General features: G+C 31.3%; 1 protein-coding gene across 4 annotated transcripts in view; it reads right to left on the bottom strand.

Moving 5' to 3' along the window:
- LOC107450063 (homeobox protein Meis1) overlaps positions 1 to 17,581 on the bottom strand; it is a 103,880-nt gene that overhangs the window by 52,311 nt on the left and 33,988 nt on the right. For 2 of the 4 annotated variants that reach the window (XM_043039728.2, XM_043039730.2), the window contains exons 6-7: positions 10,404 to 10,448; positions 7,015 to 7,150 (exon numbers count right to left, since the gene is read on the bottom strand). In XM_043039728.2, the coding sequence (XP_042895662.1) occupies positions 7,015 to 7,150; positions 10,404 to 10,448 (181 nt within the window). Of the gene's footprint in view, positions 1 to 7,014; positions 7,151 to 9,775; positions 9,821 to 10,403; positions 10,449 to 17,581 lie in introns of all 4 variants that reach the window. The other 2 variants (XM_071179512.1, XM_043039729.2) reach the window with 1 other exon arrangement.

Below are 17,581 nucleotides of genomic sequence, written 5' to 3'. Positions count from 1 at the left end.
GGATTACAGAAAGGAAAAGGTGACAAATTTAAGCCCCCCAAGTACACTTTAATGGGGGGCGCAAATTGGTCCCTATTCAAATGGGGCCCTTTCATGTTCAGGGGGATTGTTGGACGTTGTTGTTATGGGTTGCTTTGAAACCCATTTGAGGAAATATAGCGCCACTGATTCCGCCGATTCTGCTGGTTGAATAGGGAAGAGAACAGCTACTCCATGCAAATTAGAGAGAGAGAGTAAAATACGAACACTGTAAAAGTCGAGGATTGTGCCCCGTAAAAGCAACGGAAATTTAGTGTGTCATTCAAAAAAAGTGGATGAAAGGGAGGAAACTAAATTAACTCTAACTAAATTTTAGATCAACAAATGAGTTAAGTCTGTTGGAGTAAAAGATACTCACTTTTTTTCTTCTTCTATAGAAATGCTTATGGTGAAAAGTTCAGCAAGAATTCTTGCACTATTCTAGCTTGAAACGCGAGTTTTTTCAGTTGCTGGTTTTTAATTTTGTCGCGTTACGAGCGTTCGTCTTAGATAGTGCAAATAAAAGTGATAGTTAATTCTTTATTTTCTTATTTGGGCCGTGATGCCTCAGGGGACAGAGCGTTCGCCTTCCAATGAGGTGAACCGGGTTCGAATCCCAGAAATAGCTGGTCTATGCGAATTCCGCATCAGTCTCGCAACGACCAGAACGCTGACTTAAAATATCCTCAATGGTTGACGGATCATGGGTTAGAGTCCCTTTACCGTCCGGCTAACCGTGGGAGGTTCTCGTGATCTTCCTCTCCATGTAACGCAAGTGCGGGATAGTTCCATCAAAAAGTCCAATACGAAGGCAAATTTCTCCCATTACTTGATCTAGGAGTTAGTTCCCTTGTCTTCTAGTTGGGTTCAAAATTACAAGGCTACGGAGTTGAACATTGGTGGTCGTAAAACCCAAAAATTGGCGAACGACGGTTATAATATTTTCTTATTTCGTAATATAGTGAAACCCGTGTAAATTAACCACCTAGCAATGAATTTCTTTAGCTGTCAACTTAGACAGGTGGTCAACTTATAGAGATGGAAATGTTATTGTATCGTATTTTCTTTTATCATTTTATTTTTATAGGTATAAAAATAGCTTATGTATGTTGTGTAAGCTAATAGCTTTTTCATGTGGTTTGCGCACAAACAAGTTTAGGTTAACTCCTAATAACAATTTATCAAATAGTATTATTCAGATCAGTAACACTAGTATCAATATCAATAGTATCAATTTTTCAATGATTGATTTTTAAAATAGCCGCGTTGGAATAGTTTATGTTAATATAAAAAGTAATATTTAAATTTCCTTTTCTTTTTTCGTAATATAGTGTATAAATAAAGATAAATATTAAGAATAGTTTTCAGATGAACCTGACAAACAAATTGGATTTCGAGAGCAATTCATCAAAGTTATGTTATATTTTTATCACCTAAATATTTTTTTCTACTTCAGCGTAATTTTTAATGATTTTATTCCTGAAGGAATTTACGGTTACTATAGAACCCTTTGCAAAAGTAAAATACGCTAAAAACTGAATAAAACAATAAAGGATTTCGAGGAATTACAATGATAACTGTCACCACAAATTGTTCTGGAGGTAATTTAATTTTTAAAATTATTTTCGACGAACAACAATAAGATGTCCGGGGAGGCATTATGACGTATTGTGCGATTAAAATATATTGCATTGAGCTGCTATCTAGTGGAAGTTTCCGAAACATGTAAATAACTGGAAACAGTACTAAGGAACATTTTTATGTAAGAACGTCACCTAAGAAAGGAGTGTCTTTTCACCATATAGTCATAAGACCACCATCCCCAATTTTATTTTATTTTGTTTTATAATCGGCGTTGGTTAGCCGCCTCGATTCTGAGTCAACAACTATCAATGTTCAACTCCGCGGTCTTGAAATTTCGAACCCAATCTAGATCAAACTAGCCTTTGTGGAGGACTTTCTGATGGAACTAACTCGTATTTCCGGTACATCCCACGGTCAGCCTGACGGCAAGGGGATTTTAACCCATGATTCGTCTACCGCTGAGAATGTTTTATGTCAGCACTGTGGTCAGGCGAGCCGGGTGTAGATTTCGTCTCGACCAGCCACCGCTGGGATTCGAACCTGGCTCATCTCTTTGGGAGGCGAACTCTCTATCCTCTAAACAATCGCGACTCTCCCCCTCCACCCACAAGCAGTTATTAAATTCCAGAATTTAAGGTGGAGGCAAAGAAGTCTTAGAAATAAATTTTAAGCTGGCTAGGACCAAACTTCTGTTCATAGTTTCATTAAATTTGATTACATTTTAAAATGAAATAAATACGCAATTAGATTTGTAAAATTAAATAATAAATTGCTTAACTTTTTTTTTAAATTTTAATATTATTACAATATAATTCGATTTATGATATAAATTAATTTAATTTATAAATAAATTTATAATATAATATATAATTGCGTTTTTCATATTGTAATATGAAAAATGTAAACGCTTCATAGTATAACAGCACACGTTGTAAGATTATACGTTCATAATTGCGAGTTCTATCGTTTTCTCTTACGAATTTCCAGCGAGTTTCGTTGCAAGAAATTTGAAAACTCGGTTATATTTTGCTTCGCCCAGCACCGCGCTTAGATCCTAGACCGAAATGAAATTTCAAAAATGCTTTCAAAAAAATTCCAACACAGGCTTCAAAACAAAATCACGTATTTCATTAGCAAAGAAAAAAAAAAGTTCTGGAATCTCTGGCTGTTTACTACGGTGCAGTGGTTGTTAACATTCGCGCAGTCAAACCGATTTTTTTTTTACTCCCATCCCATCTGCAACAACAGCACAGTATAATAAAACATACGGAAAACGGAATGCGGGATAAGACTTTTGAGGATCAGTTTCAAATCCTCCAACCTAGACAAACGATAGTGGAAGACCCCTAGATTCTCTACCCTGGATCTCCCTGTTATGATACTATCAATCTTTCATGGCCCCTACAAAGCCTCCTTCCAAACATACACCAACAGCAGACGACCATAGAAAAGAGCAAAAAGATAGCTCAGCATTAACTAACTGATGCGGGGAAGCATACCCTGTTTCTTTCTTCCCTTTTTTTTATTGTTATTTTTATTTAAGTTTCGGCTAAAAGGAGGGAGGGATTTCTCCCCCCAACTAGACGATAATTTTGCACTCATCTGACAGAAGGGTGTTTGAGAGTCATTTATATTACTTATCCCAATGATAGGAGGAAAGGAGGGAATGGTTTGGATTCATGACCTGTTTATCTATCGCGCCATGTTATCGCCAAAAAGAGAAAGAGGAGAAAGAATTTGACTAGAGTACGATGAAAAAGTTATCTTTGTACAGAGTGCGTAGCCAGATTTTTCAACGAAAAATAAGCAACTTTTAAGCACTTCAAAAATATTTTGAATCAATTTCCAAAAAGAAAAATCATAATTAAGATCTGTGCAGTAATAATTTTTTTTTCTTCTATCGCTTAAAGTTCTTAATTTATTGATCATAAAATCAATAAAATTCAAAAACATTTTCACAAACTTCACATAATCAAGCTAAAATAATAACTAGTTTCTGATAAGTACTGCAGAGAAAATTGTGAAAATCATGCATTTTTTTGTAATTTAGAACAACAATCGACACGGCAAAGAAAAAATCTCTTTTTAAAAGTTAGAAAATTAAGCACTCTTTACAAATCCCGAACAAAATAAGCACCTTTAATCACTTTTTAAAAACGCTACGTAATACTGTTTTAGACCTACTGGATTTTGATTTTGGCTACATAAATTAAAGTTAAATTTATATTTATGAAGGTTATATATAGAAAGCAAAGAAAGATAAATAGGGTAGTGATTCTGAAGTTCAAAATTAAAAGTGAGTAAATAAAGGAGAAAAACTGCAGTGAAAGTTCAAAAAAACTAATATTATTTATATTTATTTTCTACTTATTTTTTTACAAAAACGAAATTTCAAATACTCAATCGTGGCACGCATCCCATACTCTTTTATCAGAATGGGTTAAGAGATTGTATACAATATTTAAATCATTTAAAAAAAAATTTTTACGAGTAATTAATAAGTATTTCTACACTGATAGTGTTAAAGACTTTTAATGTTCGGGAACTGGAAGAAAAATGTAGTTACATTTTGCATGGTAATGAATTAAACGAAACATTTTCAACTGTGGAGTTTACATTGAATCAGGATTAACTATTTGACACAAAATTTTTGTAACATATTTTGCATGCTTTTTACATTTTTTTGTATTAATTTAGGACCAAAAAAAGTGAAAAATGTTATTTTAGCAATAATTTATGGTTAGGAAATACAGCCTGAAACACCGGAGACTTTTTCTGCCTTAGAAATCTTCCAAACAATTATTTTACGAATTTGTAGCTATTTGCAATTATTTAGATCTAAAAAAAACAGTTATTCATCATTGAAATTTCTTTACTTCACAAAATCAATTATTGATAATTAAAGAAAAAAAAATCAACCGATTTTTTTCTTCTTTTTTTAAATTTTATATTTTAGAGTAAATATAATTTCAACACTTAAACAGATTTTTTTAGTAAATATTAGACTGTTTTCTTATGATTAAAAAGATACCGAAATATATTTTGCTTGTACTTAGAGCTTTAGAGCATCAGAAAAAATACACAAAAGGGACAGCGGTGTCCCATCTGCGTCAAAGGGTTAAAGAACAAAAATAAAATTTCACCGGAAAAGGGGAAAATGATTAGGAGTTATTAGAATAACTACTAAAATCGAACTATTGAGTCTTCTGTACCTAATAAGTGCAGAACATGAACGTTATTTATAAATGTTCTTGTAAAAGTTGACTCATCTGAATAAGATTTAGCCGTTTTGCTTTATTATTAATAAGTAATTTACGGTTCTCCTGAAATTCATTTTCCAGTGTGAGTGTATTTTTTCCCCTTAAAATTGAAAATCTCTCACAGTGTTCCATTCCATTCAACGTTTTTCTTGCCTTGTTCATGGGTACTGTTCAGCTATGATACGACTGTGAATGTCTGCTGCTATGGAAACAAGAGTAAAACCATTTATAATGTGGTAAAATTCAAAAAATTTTATGATACTCCCATCTTTCCACATTTAACATTAATTTTTAAATGTCGAAGAGAAGCTATTTTTTTACCCTTAATGCTTTGTGCTGCCACCTGCTGCTAACTTTAGACAATACAAAAAAAATTTAAAATGTAGGGCTTTTTTTTTTACATAAATGTATGGAACAGTAAAGGTTAGAGTGGAGTCAGGAAGACAAACCAACTCTGGTCTGGCGAGAACTATTTTCTCTTGTGCGTTATGCGTGCCTTCACTTCGTAGTTTCTCGTCGAGTTTATTTGAAATTATAAACGCAGAATTTTATAAACGCGGTCATTCAGAAGCTTAAATTTATGGCCACTTCCTTAGTGTAGGTGAAATTTTGAAAATTCCATCCACCTGCCCACGGAAAAGTACTTAAAATCAATTTATATTTAAGCTAATTGAATTTCTTCTTTTAAATCAACCTCAATCCCAAAAATATTTTAACGTAACATTTCTAAAAAAAAATGGCCCTACAAAAAGATAATGATAATGAACGAGCAACCTTTTTATGTAGGAAGAAAGAAAAAAAAACGTGATTAGCTGTATAATAAGAGTTAAATACAACAACAAAAACTCCAGGATATATAAATAACGCAGTTCTTATTTAACCACCGAAAAAAAGTAAAAAAAAAAAGTGACAAAACTAGTTCCCGAAAGGGAGGAATAAAATAATGAATTGTATCAATACTTATAAACTAGGATGTAAATAGAAGTCGGATTAAAAGAAGAAAAAGAATTCTTCAAGTGGAGAAGGGCTCTTGAAAAACCAAGGCCAGCTTTATGCTCGAACGGATGTAACTCAATGGTGTTGAAAGCTTCTCATTACGACCACTCAAATTCTTCTCAACCCTACCCTCCCTCCGTCTGATATTAAATACGAGTCATTTTTGACGATTATATTCGTCTCTATTTAGGGCTCAGGTAAAAAGAAACTTTTGAGATATGATATAAATTAATTTAATNTGCTCGAACGGATGTAACTCAATGGTGTTGAAAGCTTCTCATTACGACCACTCAAATTCTTCTCAACCCTCCCCTCCCTCCGTCTGATATTAAATACGAGTCATTTTTGACGATTATATTCGTCTCTATTTAGGGCTCAGGTAAAAAGAAACTTTTGAGATTGAACCAATTTCTTCGATAATTGTATGTTTCAGACTTTAATAAACCAATTAATAACATGTTGTAAAAATGCAGTAATAAATTTATCTCGACGTGTAAAATATTTCTTTCAATAATTGTTTTGAAAGTTGAACCTTTGACGAAATGATTCATATCAGGAAAGTAACCCCGATCTTGTTCTACTATGTGAAAATTTGTTATTGCGCAGTGAGCGTTATCTTTTGTTTTTATTATGCTGAAACTATGCAGAATAGAGTAAATCAAAATTATTCATTTTTGAAGTTGAATCTTAAACTACAAATAGGCAAATCTTAAATACGTAAAGGCAGGTACTGAACTTTCGTACTTCACCTTGGAAGATGCCGGAAGTGTTGCTCATTGAACGTTACCCAGTGGGCACCTGTGAACGTAAGTCACGAAGTCGAGCAACATTACCCACGCCACACTACCACAAATACCCATTCAAAGGGTAGGCCACATTCACACACAACATATGACAACACATAGAGAGAAACATCCATGCCAAGAGCGGGATTCGAACCCACGGCTATTGGCTTCGCATTCAGGCACGCTAACCGCTCGGCCACATAGAGAACAATTGAAACCTACATTGTCAATTGTCATCATGCACGGAGTTCCAGTCGCTTCTGACCAGCTCTAGCTATTCGGAAAGTGGTCCATTAATTATTCATTTCCCAGATATAAAAACACGTCAAACGCCGTAATAAGTAAACAAAAAAAGAAATTGAAATGCTTACCAGCTTCACTGTTATTGTCTGTACTTTGTTGGGAAGAAGGCTGTTGTGACAGAGGACATGGAGTGCCAGTTGAACCCGTGGGGGACCGAACATCATCGCCTACGGAACCATAATTCAGGGATTGTGAAGGTGGTCTCTGCAATAATAATTTACGGTCTATAAGGGATCTGAACATAACACATTACTTCAGGTCAAAATCCTGAGTTCGCCTAGTTTGCTTAATTTCATTAAATAAATACATTACTACAGAATCAATCAATGAATACAATATTTAACACTTTAAAGCAAAGAATACAATATTTAACACTTTAAATGTCCAATATTCCCACGGGCAATATATTCTTTATGCTATTGTAGTTGACAGCAGCCTCAACTATGCTATTAAAATGAAGACGCTTTTGACTACTGTCGAAAGCTCATTCTCACCATTCCAAAGCCCCAAAACGTGTATACAATATTTTAATTCAGATTTAGATTATTTGTTAACATGTTTTGAAATTCAAACAATCAAGCATAGAAAATTTTTGCAAAATTCATTTATTATTTTTTTAATGTTAAACTAATTATTTAACTAAAATAATTTATGCATGAACTAATAGAAAAATCTTAGCATTACAGCAAACCAGGGATTGTTTAGCTACGTTTTGTTCACAGCGATTCCTTGATTGTATTTCCTTCGCTACTTTTTTTGTTATTTGGAGTATTACTGAAAATTTCCAAACCAGGTTATTTTAAGGCTACACTCAAAAGTATGATTCGATAAGAAGCAACTCTTGAATAAGATGTGCAAATTGTAGATGAAACAATTTTAAGCAATTTTGTAATTGAAACCTCTGGAAAAAAAATCAGAATTCTCTACCCGTTTGTTATGTGGCCAGTGGAAAGAAAAAGCCTTGTTTAGCCACATATATTTGTCGATGATCTTATATTTCAAAAAGATATTTCTGACTAGCAAAAAAGAAAAGAAAATTGCAGTAATTTACAGAATTGGAACTTTTTATTAGAATTCTAATTCTTAAGAATTTTTCTTGAACAATTTTACACTCTTAAAAACCTGTTAAAAACTCTGTTGTTCTAAAAATTGTTATTCTAATTTTATCGCTTGCTTTTTTTTTATTTATCTCTTTATGTGTTTATTTTATTTTATTCATGCTTTTGCTAGCCCGTTATTTTTTTAATATTTTCACTTTTATTTATGCTTTTGCTAGCCAATTATTTTTTAATATTAGAAACAGATTACCAAGCTTGAAAAGAAATTGCCTGCATGACCATTTCTAAAGAAGCAGACATGTAAGATGTGTGCACAGATAAGTTTGCTCATAAAAAAGGTAAGAACTTACCAATTTAATGAATGCAAGAGAAAGAGATAATTAGGAGGAAGTATAATTATTGAAGTATAGTTATTGAAGTTATCAGTTTGTGGTGATTGGGAAAAATCTGAAATTTTAAAAGTGACTACTTCATCAAGAAAGAAAAATAACGAAACGGAACTTTATTTCGACTTAATTTCCAAAAAATATTTGATTTTTGATAACCCAAAGTTTTTATATTACATTATATTGTCACCTTTCGAGTTCGTAACATCAAGATTTGACTACAGTTCTTGAAGGATTTCTTTCTAAATCTAACTTTTCATTAAAAAATTCATAAAAGTAATCCGTTAATGACACTTTGCTCGTTTTTTCGTATGAGTTCAAATCCTCAAGCAATATTAAGTACTAGTGGGCTGCACCCCCTTCTCGCTAACGCTCGCCAACCCCCGAAAACTGCTACGCAATCTTATATGGTTTGCTTCGCAAACCAAGCTCGCTTGTCTCGCTACTAACTTAGGTACATTGCAAATGCACAAAATTCTAAGAATTCAAAACAATCATTCAAATCCATATAAAAACTTTTTTTTTTTTAAAATTACATTTTTTTAGTAAACATTAAGTCATTAAAATAAATTTGAATTCAAATAAATGACACGTAATTCGTTAAACCTATTAGAAATGTGTCATAGTATAAAATCTTAAAGCGTAACAGCACGACTGAGACTCATTTTTCAGTGTATAACTAATAACAAATAAATTCGTGATATAAATCAAAAATCGTCAAATAAATTCGTAATATATAAATTCGTGAAAAAAAGCGCTTTCGACAAAATACTAAAATAGAGATCTATCGAATAAGACTACTCACTTCTGCCTAGCTTAATAGTATGAGATTGCCGAATAATTTTTTTTCCTTTAAAAGCGCTATATGTTGAGCCACCTCAGCTAGATTTGACATGTGACATTTTTAGCGGCAATCATTAGTCGATTTTCTAGCGTTGCCATTCGGGGAGTTGTAATGAGGCTTTTTTTGTCGCTGTGTAAGAGAAATATATCTATAGATAATTGTTTAATAATTATTAAGAATTAAAAGATATTCATTTTTGTTTCATGCATAATCTAACTGACAATTTTTAAGATGCTTATTAACAGTAAAATCTAGTTACGAACTTTTTCTATTACATTATTTTTTAAATCTGTAAAGATAAGTTATTTATTTGCCTTACATCCCATTATTAGCATATGAACGTTTTTTCCCCCTTTATATTATGGAAAACTTGGAAGTAGCTCACATAATCATATTTTTTTTCTCCAGATGTGGCTCTTTCGAAAAAGGCTGGCCACCTCTGCTTTAAATAAACTTAATCTCTAAAAAGAAAAATAATTAAAGGAGAAAAAAAAAGAGTTTTCATCTCTTTTCAAAATATTCATAATGATGAACTACTTACCCCTAGCCTTTCCATATTTCCCACAGACATGTCTTCATAGTGGCCCTGCAACATANACTAGTGGGCTGCGCCCCCTGCTCGCTAACGCTCGCCAACCCCCGAAAATTGCTACGCAAACTTATATGGTTTGCTTCGCAAACCAAGCTCGTTTCGCTCGCTACTAACTTAGGTACATTGCAAATGCACAAAATTCTAAGAATTCATAACAATCATTCAACCATATAATCATCAACCATATAACAACTTTTTTTTAAAAAAAAAAAAAAAAATTAGTATTTTAGGAAAACGTTTCTATCTTTGTTTCATGCATAATCTAACCGACAATTTTTAAAATGCTTATTAACAGTAAAATCTAGTTACGTACTTTTTCTATTACATTATTTTTTAAATCTGTAAAAATAAGCCATTTGCCTTATATCCCATAATTAGCATATGAACGTTTTTCCCCCTTTATATTATGGAAAACTTAGAAGTAGCTCACATAATCATATATTTTTCCAGATGTGGCTCTTTCGAAAAAGGCTGGCCACCTCTGCAACTTAATCTCTAAAAAGAAAAATAATTAAAGGAGAAAAAAAAAAAGAGTTTTCATCTCTTTTCAAAATATTCATAATGATGAACTACTTACCCCTAGCCTTTCCATATTTCCCACAGACATGTCTTCATAGTGGCCCTGCAACATAAAAATAAAATATGCTTTAGCCGTCAAGGGATAAATTCTACGTCAGCAAAAAATAGTATTCTGTCAAAAAANAAAACAAAAAAAAAAAAAAAAAAAAAAAAATTAAAAAAAGCAAGGAAAAAAGTTAAAGTTGGTACACATGGTATAATCAGCCATTTCTCGAAGTACACCGAAGTCAGAGAATTTTATTACTATTATCATCATTATTTGGTTATTTACATTTTCTACCTGCTTTTTCCTTTTGCGAAAGAGGTACGGAACAATCATCAAAATATATTCGGACCAGAAGACTAGTTAGTAAGGCCAAAAGGGTTGTTTACAAAAAGGCAGCGTAGAATTATACATGTAATGGCTGAATGATGATTTGAAAAAAGATCAAGAAAATGTTTGTTTAAAATCAGTCCTTTGACTGTAAATGTTTTTGGAAGGAAGGTGGAATATTGATGTTAACAATTCAATTTTTTTTTGTTCTCTTCCCAGTTTAAGTGAGATCATAATGTATGTTTACATTCGTTGCTGCAAACAAATTTTTCGAAAAAATTGCGAACAACTCTTAATGTTCTGTTTTAGAAACGTTGTTAGGTCGTTGAATAAAGCGTAACAGCGAATCTATAGTGCAGTGACTTCAATATTTATTGAAACTCTCAGAAATTAAATTCTCATGTTAGACAGTTCAGCACTTCAATCACTTCGTCATAAACAGGGCATGATTTCATTTTTAAAAATCAATAGCAAAGTCTGCTAGTGCTAAAAGATAGTACTAGCAAAATCAATATTCAAACAAGCATTTTTTATAACTGTATAGCAATTCATTTTATGATGCTGAAAATTTAACACAACGCTTATTTAGAGGGAAAAGAACTTAACATATATCCAACACTTTATTTTTTCATATCTTTGATCAAATATTACGTTTTTTGCTAATGAATAAATTAAATATTTTTAAGAGCAAAACTAATTAATGGGAAAATAATGCAAAATTTAATGAAGAAAAGATGTCAAGAACACTGTTAAGAATTTTATTTCATCAATAAAAAACAATTTTTTAATAATACTAATTACATATTATTGTTCAATAACGGAATTATTGTAAATGATCATAATAATAATATTTGTTAAATTAAATTATATTTCTGAAGAGAATAAAATTAATCCATGTTAACTATCATTACTATTAAACTGGGAAAAAAATGGATACTCAAAAAAATCATGTTTTTGACGAAACTGTTTCCTGGTATATGCTCCGAGCGAATTTTCCGTCAAAGTGACAAAATAAATTGTCACTACTTCAAGGAGACGAATTTCGTCAAAATTTAAAAAAAAATATTTCGTAATTTAACCTATGCATTCGTAATTTAACCTATGCATGAAGCAGGATTCGATTCCGGGATCTTCCTGTCTTCCTGACCAACTACTCTTGACCAACATACAGCCCAGTCGGGTTACTTCGATTGTCTAGTGTCAATTTAAGTTTCGTCATTCTAGTTAACAATCTCCCATAAACGCACAACACTGAGGTTTCAAGATGAGGGAATATTTTTGTCGTAGATTTGAGAGTTCGCTTTTCGTCACAAATTACGTGATTTCTTGACGAAATTATACTAAAAATCAACGAAATATAGCTCAAGGATTGTTGAATCGTCAAAAGGGAAATTTTTATTTCCAAGAGTGTAGTAAGTAAAATAAACTGGACGAAAATAGTTGATTAATTAGATAAAACAATCTCGAACAAATTTAAATAATCAAGAAAAGAAATTAGCAACTTAACACAACGTATATTTTAAACTAATATTTTCATAAATCAGTTAATTTCATTAAAATATAATATAATCTATTTTGAATCGAATAGATATTTAATTTCATTAAGTTCCGGCTCAACGGTTCTAATTGAATCGGTAGTAAAATCATATATTTACTAATGCGATGCTTTTTCGTACCGGTTCTTTTTACCACCTCAAAACTTAGAACATAGATTATTTGCCTGTTTTACAAAATTTTTGGGATCCCATTAGAATGAATTAGAATTTATTATACGATAGTGATTATAGCGATTTTTTTAATTGGAAGTTCTATAAATCTTTTAGTTGTTTTTTAAAGGAAAGAGAAAGGGGTTCTAAAAAATGCATAGTTTTCTTGCCAGCTTTCATTTCAATTTAAATTTAAATTCTTTAGCTTGTTTTTTTATTTTCTTAAATGGACTGGTTTTGGTATCTTTTCTTTTTACAACAATTTAGTTGTTCATAACATGTATAGAAATAATCACTTTATGAAGCTATATCAAAAATCGAGGCAATCCTTCTTGAACCTTCCTGCTAATCGAAATGTGGAGTTTATCGGGATAATAAAAGGTAAGTTTCAGGTACAATTCTTTTAAAATTAATTTAAAATGTGCTAATTACGTTAGAATTGTAATAAAAAAAAGTCTTAAAATTTGAATTACAGCAAAAATTTTGTTCAAAAATGGGTATTTATATCTCATAATAATTTTTTTTCGGTACATCATTAACTACATTATTTAAAGTTTTGCTAGAATCATTCTGAAATAATAAAATTTTTTGCGCCAAATAAATGCTAAAAATACACCAAATAAATTCCCATTTTAATTTTAAAAAAAGAAAAAAAAAGGATTTTCCATCAAAAATTTGAAAAATTTAGCTCTGCATCTATTTTTCCCCTAATGCCAAACTGCACTTTAGACGATAATTTTTTACGCACTTTAAAAACACATTTTAAAAATCAAACCAAAAAAAAAAAAAAACCTTTAACCCCAAGCACAAAAACATAATTTAAACATATATATCATAAAATACAATTTAATAAAAAAAACATTATCTTTAAAAATAAATTAAGTTTTGGTATTGTGCGATAAAGGAAATTTGAATTCTATTATTGTAAAAATATATAATCCCATAACAAGAAAAGATCTTTCAACGAAACCAACTCACAGCATGGATCTGTTTACTCGTTTACGAACAACAGGATAAAACAATTTTTACTGGACCCTAACTATTAGTTAGCTAACTAGATTCTGCTATGAAACTAGCTAGTTTTAAACAAATTCTTTTCCTTCTTCTCTTGACTCTTAAGGAAAGGGGGAGGAGAGGTGGGGACAAAATTGAAAAGTGGGTGTTGGAGATCCCCCAAGTACCACACCAAAAGGGCATGATTAACAAAAGGTAATTATTATTATTCTACTAAACCCGCCAAACAACTGGTTTTAAACAAGAACGGTGCGTTGGCCCTTTTCTTTGGCCGCGCAAAAAATAACAGTTATTAATTTTCGTCAGACTTCATCACTTCCTTTGAAAAGATTCTTTTTACTTTACGGATTTAAATGAACATTAAAGTGTATTCTTAAAGGACTAAAGAGAAATAAATTAATACGAACCTTGACATTAAATTAGAAGCATCTTCGTTTCTGATCATAGGTATTTTTATAAGTACGGTAAATAAGTTTTTTGGTCTGTGGTATCCCATTTTATTCATTAAATCAGAGATGGATTGAACGTAGAATTTAGAATCATAAGAAGAAAATTTTAAAAGGACGCTATACCACGGAAGAAATCCTTCGTGGTAAATTCTCTTTCGCCAATATAAACAATTAAAAGCATTGAAAAAGTGGTTACAGGTAAACGTTCAAAGTAAACCTAGAAGAATCAAATTTTTTTTCAAAATGCAAAGATATTGTGGCAGGATTACCACAAATTAGGCAATGGAGAAGCAATCCTGCAAACTTTGGGGGAGGTAAAGATCAATGGAAAAACTTAAGTACTGTCATTAGAAAATTTTTTGAACAAGATATTGCTAGATTAATACTGCCACTCAATCAACGATAGTAATATTTCGAAGCAAAATTAATGCGATCATACGAAAAGGAAATAACAGCCAGTACTTATAACAATACTTACTTAAAAATTTTAACGTTTTGCTTGGGTGGTACAACAGGTGAACCAAAATCACAGGCTTCATAAAGCACCGTAAACATAGGGTTATACTGGTATCAGGCCTTTGATAACTTTTAGAAAATCTCAAACGAAATAAATTAATTGACATTTGAAAGAAAAAACTTTAAGACGAATTTTTGGTTTAAATAAATTAAACTATTCACAAAGTAGGTTTAGAAACAATAGCGATCTGGACCATTAAAAAAAAAATTCGACTTTTTGGGGGACATGAGTTCGAAATTGGTAGCTCAAAAAACAACCAACGTGCATACGCAGCAAGATGCATGTTAAATCTGTCGTGGCTGAAAGTCTTACCGTTAGCTGTAGAGAGGAAGTTAGGAGAGAGGAGTACCAGTTCAGACGCTGTCTACGTTTTCTGATCAGGATCAAAATGAACAGGATCCATCAGGACCGTTAAGAGATAGAGCCCTAAAACTGGGGCTAGGCCCTTGGCAATGCTCAGGTGATGATCTTAGGACACAAGAGATGGCTAAATGATGTAACAAAAGACCTAACCATAATGAAAATTTTCTACCGAAAAACAAAGTTAAGAACAGAAAGTTTTGCACCAAGCTAAGACCCACTCAGGGCTGTAGCGCTATAAACGAAGATTATTATCGCTAATCTACAAGAAATTAGAAAGTCAAGGCTAAAGTATCTTCTTATTAGTTTCTAAAGAGAGGGTGAAGATACATTTGACAGGAAATCATGAAGGACACGTAAAAAATGGATAACAATAATATTGATGTAAGGAATTTTGATGTTCAAAAATATCATGTCAAAGCCTCTAAATTAAGCAAAAAATATAATAAAGAAATAAAATAAAATAATAAAAACAAAAAGCAAATAAATGAATGAATGAAAAAAATGGAATATTTTTAACAAATATTTCACTACTAAATAAAGAGCCGGCTCTAACTCCCCTCCCATCTCAGATCGTAGACTTTCCAGATAGTAAAAGTTTACGATCTACGACCTCTCTTATTTTAGGAATTTTTAAAGTTCTTACAGAAAACAGGAAAAATGGCGTAATAGTGAGTTCACCTAATAATAAGAAATAGCGATAAAAATAATAGGAAAAGAGAAAATTTCATACACAGTAAAAGCTCCAAGTGAGAGTGCAAAATCCAAGGAGCACCCTAATACACACTCTCCCAACAATTTTCAAACTAATATCGTTTCTACTTGTCTGTATCGTTTCTACAGCCCGTGGAAGGCCAATGCATATTATGCCTAAAGCCCTAGATTAGCTAATTTAAGTGACGTCACTCTTTTCCTATCGACCTTTCTGCCACTTCCGATTGGCTGTCACCGATCACATGGGTAAACAATCGCCATTTTGTTGACTAGCTTGAACGGTGAAGTATCATTGAACTCAATCAGTTATTTCCATTTTCGCTATTCTTTTTACTCTATTTGTTTCATACTTTTAAATTAATAATACAGGTTGTTGCGCATTTGGGTGTACTACTAATAAGTCGAAATTGGGCTTTAAATTACATCGTTTACTTGTTGTATAAAGCAATAAAGGACGACGGAAAGTATAGCTGCATAGAATTGACAGAGACAAATGAACTCCAAACGATACTAAGTACTATAAAATTTAATAATAAGAAGAAAAAAAAGTTTGTCCCCTTATATTTTAAATTGTTCACTAGTTTGTTTGCTTTTGTGGAATTCAGCGTTTCTAGTTTTAAAAAAATGTCTCTAGTACTATTTATATAGAAAGTTTTAACTGCTTTGTTTTATTTTATAAAAGAAAAACGTGCCTATTTCAATAAACAAACAATTATGGCAAGTATTTTCCTCATTTAAGATATGTTATTAAAATTATTACTCATTAATGAAATATAAAACTATTAAATAATCAAATTGAATACAATTTAAATACCTTTGTACTTATACAGAAATTTTTTTTTTCATTTTATATACCTCGCAGTTTGATTGTTTTGGTTTATCCAATTGATAAAATTAATTTTTTTTTGGGTTGAAATATTAAGAATTATTTATTAAAGTAAAATATTTACCATACAATATTACAAATACTCAAATATCTCAATTATCGTAACTCTTTATAAGTTAAATATCGGTATTACAAGAATAATAGTTAAATAGCTTTAACTTTCATTTTTGTAATGATATTAACGTAATGATAAGATAATACAATTAAAGACAATATTATTTTTTTTTTTTTTTTTTTTTAAAGTGAAATTTTTCTGAAAATATTAATGCTGCTCAAGTGAATTTATTGGTTTAATATTTTTAATATGTTTATTTTATGTGAAAAACCCATTTTGATTTAATTTAATATTTTAAAAATTAAACAGCAATTTCAAAACATTTTTCGATTTTGTTATTTGAATCTAAAATTTTAATTAAGATATCATTAGTAAATTTAATTCATTGCACTTAAAGTCTTAGCAAATCTTCATTATAAAAGACTAAGTAACAATTGGTATTGATTAAAAAGAAAAAAGTTGAACTATTTGGAAGAATATTTTTTCTTTTTTGAACATTGATAATAATGTCCATAATGATTTAAATCCCAAATCATACCTCGCTTTGTACTTCATAAAAAAAACCAACTGCAAAGAATTTCGAAGAGTTTAGAAAGAAAAAGTTATAACAGATTTTGAATTAAAAGATGAGAAAGATTCTACCTATAGATAAGGTATAATTTTCACTGAATAGAATAAAAATAAAGCATACAATTTCAGAGAGAAAAAAAGAATTAAAAAAATAAATAGTAAATATTTAAGTTATCTTCAAAAATATGAAAATAATTATCTATTAAAATTGGCCTTTGAGAAGAGAAACTCCTTAAACCTACATTAAGAGTTGAGGTCACAAGTGAGTTGCAGTCACCAAGATGGTCGCTACTTTTTTTACGTATCCAGGGCTTTAACTGTGCCCATCACAGTTTTCTTGACCTTTGGCTCTGAGGCACAGGGCAGTAGGGTTGGTCAGTCGAACACGGAACCCCCAGTGTTTAGTCCCCAAGCATATTTGGTTTTAATTTTATTGACCTACGGAAAGGATGAAAGGAAGTGCCTACCTTTTTTAGTCAGAGGATAGAATCAAGGACGTGTGACAAGGGAGCTGATGTTTTACTTGTTCATCCAACTAAACTTTCATTTGATTAAACTTTTGATTTTTTTTTAAGGATACGTTTGAAACCTT

The sequence above is a fragment of the Parasteatoda tepidariorum genome, chromosome 4 (assembly GCF_043381705.1).
Source record: "Parasteatoda tepidariorum isolate YZ-2023 chromosome 4, CAS_Ptep_4.0, whole genome shotgun sequence".
NCBI lineage: Eukaryota > Metazoa > Arthropoda > Arachnida > Araneae > Theridiidae > Parasteatoda > Parasteatoda tepidariorum.
Note: the sequence above shows the minus strand (reverse complement) of the source record. Positions and strands in the feature narration are given on the sequence as shown.